The sequence below is a fragment of the Asparagus officinalis genome, chromosome 8, assembly GCF_001876935.1.
Source record: "Asparagus officinalis chromosome 8, Aspof.V1, whole genome shotgun sequence".
NCBI classification, from domain to species: Eukaryota; Viridiplantae; Streptophyta; class Magnoliopsida; order Asparagales; family Asparagaceae; genus Asparagus; species Asparagus officinalis.
In genome coordinates, this window is record NC_033801.1 from 113,670,350 (window position 1) to 113,674,577 (window position 4,228).

General features: G+C 36.8%; 1 protein-coding gene across 1 annotated transcript; it reads right to left on the reverse strand.

Annotated features, from left to right (window-relative positions):
• LOC109821740 lies at window positions 1,006–1,878 on the reverse strand. Its single transcript, XM_020387902.1, has one exon. The coding sequence runs from the start codon at window positions 1,876–1,878 to the stop codon at window positions 1,006–1,008; it is 873 nt and encodes a 290-aa protein (XP_020243491.1).

Below are 4,228 nucleotides of genomic sequence, written 5' to 3' on the forward strand. Positions count from 1 at the left end.
GGTTGATGCATCTATAAGTACCATAAAGTACCTAAATGGTCCACTTGCGGGGTGAATAGGCCCACAAATATCGCCATGTATTCTCTCCAAGAAGCTAGGAGACTCTAATCCCACTTTCAGAAGGGAAGGTCTCGTGATCAGTTTACCTTGAAAACAAGATAGACATGAGTAATCACTCTTCTGAAGAATCTTCAGGTTCTTCAGGTTGTGTCCACTTGATTGGCTCATGATGCGGTGCATCATTGCTGATCCTGGGTGACCCAGTCTGTTATGCCAAAGTTTAAATTTCGTCGAAGAATGGCACTTCTGGTGCACAATCATGTTAGCTTCTACTGGTTGAATATATGTATGATAGAGACCCGACGGGAGTCCCTTGAATCGTTCTAAGATAGTTTTTGAACCATCTTTTTGACGAGTTACATACAAATACTCATCCTCATTTATTTCATTGGTTTCTAAGTGATATCCGTTTAAATGAATATCCTTGAAACTTATGAGGTTTCTATTAGATTTCTGAGAGAATAATGCATCTTTTATTATTAGTCTCGTTTTATTTGGGAGCAATATCATTGCTTCACCAAATCCTTCTATTATATTAGATAGTCCTGAAATCGTAATTACAGGATCGTCATAATCATATAAGCTATTGAAATAGCTTCTTTCGCGAAGGATTGTGTGCGTCGAGGCAATGTCCACAAGGCACTCACACTTCATCTATAACATGAATGCAATATTTTAATCTAAAGAAAATAACTATCTTTATTGAAAAGTAAATTGCATTACATGGAAAGTAAAGAACTAAAGATGAAAGTACTATGAGAATTTAAATGCATATAAAGATAACATGGATCTAGTCGAGAAGATCATCCATTTCGAAGTCATCAGCAGTGAACTGAGTAGACGGCTGCTTTTCCACCAGAATTGTTTCAACAGGAGACTTCTGGCTCGTTAGATACAGATCTTGGAGTTGTCGCGGAGTGCGACAGTTTCTGGACCAATGTCCAGTCATGCTACATCTGTGGCATTTGTCCTCCCAAGTGTGTTGGGAATGGACGACAACTCAGTGGTCTTCTTCTTCCACTTCTTCTTTCCCTCACTATTGCTGCTCTGGGGCGGGTTGTTTTTCTGGGGTGGACATCTGGCCTGCCACTTAGGGGCTTTCCCCTTGTTGAATTTACCCTTATGCTTTTTCTTATGCTTCTGGGAAGAAAACATGTGAGCTTCGAGTAGAGGAGCTGAGCCTGCAGGGCGTAGGTTATGAGTGGCCAAAAGCAATTCTCTGTTTTGCTCCGCCATCAGAAGGGTGGAGGGCAATTCAGAATATTTTTTGAACTTTCGTTCGCGGTACTGTTGCATGAGGATTGCATCCTTCTCGTGGAAGGATGTGTAAGTCTTCTCCAACATGCATTCCTCCGAAACTTCTTCACCACACAACTTCAGGCGTGAGGTGATATTATGAAGTGCTGAGTTATACTCAGCTACGGACTTAAAGTCCTGAAGTCGGAGGTTTTCCCACTCATAACGTGCACGTGGGAGGATTACATCTTTCTGATGTTTGTATCGGTCCTCAAGTGCAGTCCACAATTCCTTTGGGTCCTCTACAGTCAGGTATTCGGCCTTCAGGGTCCGATCAATATGTCTCCTGATGTAGATAATGGCTTTCGCCTTATCTATATCAGAGACGATCACTGTAGTAGCAACCTCAGCATTATTTACAGCATTACCCGTAACAGTGGCCGGAGCCGGTGGAGCAGGAGTTGAAATTGTGGCTAATAAGCCCTGGGCACGTAAGTGGAACTTCAGGTCCACATGCCAACTCAAATAATTCTTGCCAGCAGCGTCAAGGACTTCGAAATCAACACTCGCTATTTTAGCCATTTTATCTATGCATTTGAAAGACATGAATTAATAATAAGGAATTAAAAATTCATGCAATAAACATGTTGCGTGGATCAGCCCATCACCAAAAAATAAAAAATGTCCAAAGTCCGATTATACAGACCAAAGATAACAAAAATCATAAAATTAAAATACAATTTGGAAAACCCTTGGGGGTCCCTGTATTTTGCAAAAATGCCTTCGTCTTCAATGGAATACACCGGTCTTTGACTTTTTACAATTATATCCTCACTACAATTTCTCTCTCAGAAGGAAAAGAAAATGCAAGGAATTTAAATTTGGTGACAAACAGGCTGATCCAAAAACCACAACATTATTTATTTAAACATCCACGCAATTTAATAATAATATATGCAACAGACATAACAAATTTGGACAGTAAACCCTTGCTTTCTTTGAATTTTTTTTTAGACTTCTTATTGTTTCTATGCGATACTGCCTACTTAATACTTTTAATATCATGTAGAAATTGTGAGTTTGAACTTTGAATATAACAAGTGATGATTAAAAAAATAATGCAAGTTCCCTGAATGGAAACTCTGAAACAACCAAGGGTTTAGCATTCCATTAGTTTTTTTTCTAGACTTCTTTTTGTTTCTATGCGATACTGCCTACTTAATACTTTTAATATCATGTAGAAATTGTGAGTTTGAACTTTGAATATAACAAGTGATGATTAAAAAAAAATAATGCATGTTCCCTGAATGGAAACTCTGAAACAACCAAGGGTTTAGCATTCCATTAGAAAAATGTATATGTGTTATGTCATGTTAACTGGACATATACAATAATACCTTGTTGTTAGTGTTACTGTTTTCTTCTCAAGCATATGTAATTTAAGAGCATTTCCCTAGCAATGGTCACTTCCGTTAATACTAAGCAAAACCAAATAATATTCATGAAAATAGGAAATGTTATCAGCGTAAATGTGCAAATTTAACACAATATATGAATTTTTACAAGCTAGCAGAAGCCGCAGAACTTCTCGCCAGTTTCATCAACATGAGCACATAAACATTTCTGTTTTTATTTTTATTTTAATAGAAATTAACTAATAGTATTAATTACTAGTTATGCCAACAAATAATGAAAGCAATTAGATTAGATGAACAACAATAAAATTGCTTAATAAACTGAAAAATTCCCGAGTGAACAGTAACCCTCGGTGAACAGTAACATTTTTTTTTTAAGTTTTCCAGTTGTCATATATTATTCTACGGATTATAGTAATTACCTCTAGATCAAAGATCTAGGGACGATCGATACTAAAGATCCGTAGAACGCTGCCTCATTGCGATGATCCGTCGAACGCTCCCGCTGCAACGAACCAGATCTCAATGCGCAAAAGAGGAAGGAAATATATATTTTTTTATGGCTCAGGGATTCAAGAACACTTCGTGCTGATAACGTGTTTGAAACCCTTACCTAGGCCAAAGGCCTATGATGTATATTTATAGATAGTCAATGTGAATAGGTTGAGTACCCAAGAGTCACCCCCACTTAATGGGGTGTTACACCATCATAATGGGGTGTGAATGGAGGGATAATGAGGGGGAGGCCAAAGGCCTCCCACATCTCATAATATAAATAATTTTATAAATTATTTTGCTTCTAGTTTTAGCTCTGGTAGCACTTATAGAATAACTGAAGATGAATGGACAATTATATATAATTTAAATGAGATGTTACAAGTTTTTTATGATGCTACTATGTTATTATCTGGTTGTTATTATCCAATAATTACTTTAGCTACTTTACAAATTTTAAATATTCAATTTTTTTTAACAAATATCATATGAATGATACTTTTGGAAGTATAATTTTTCAAATGGAGAGCAAATTTAATAAGTATTTTAGGCCTATTCCTCATATTTTTGGTTTGGGGGTTCTTATTGATCCATGTTTGAAGGATATTAGCCTTCGAAGTTTGTTACAATCATTGTATGGCGGACAGATTATGGACTTAGATGATGGATCCATCATTACTGCTAATTCTCATTATTTAGCTATTAGAAATTATTTTCAAACCTTATATGATGAGTACACAGCTAGACATGGTGTAGCTGCACAACAGTCTGCAGCTTCGGCGCCTTCGAGCTCCAGCTGAGGTAAAAGTATAAGTTTTGATAGGTATGCAATGGTAGCTGAGTTAACTGGTGGGTCTGGACTTGGATCATCGTTGGAGGTTTCTGAAATAGATGAATATTTATCTGCTTCTTTAGTTAATGTCAAAGAAATGCTTTAGATATTTTACAATGGTGGAGAGTATATGGATCAATTTCATATCTTATACTTTCCACCATGGTTCGTGACTTACTAACAGTGCAGA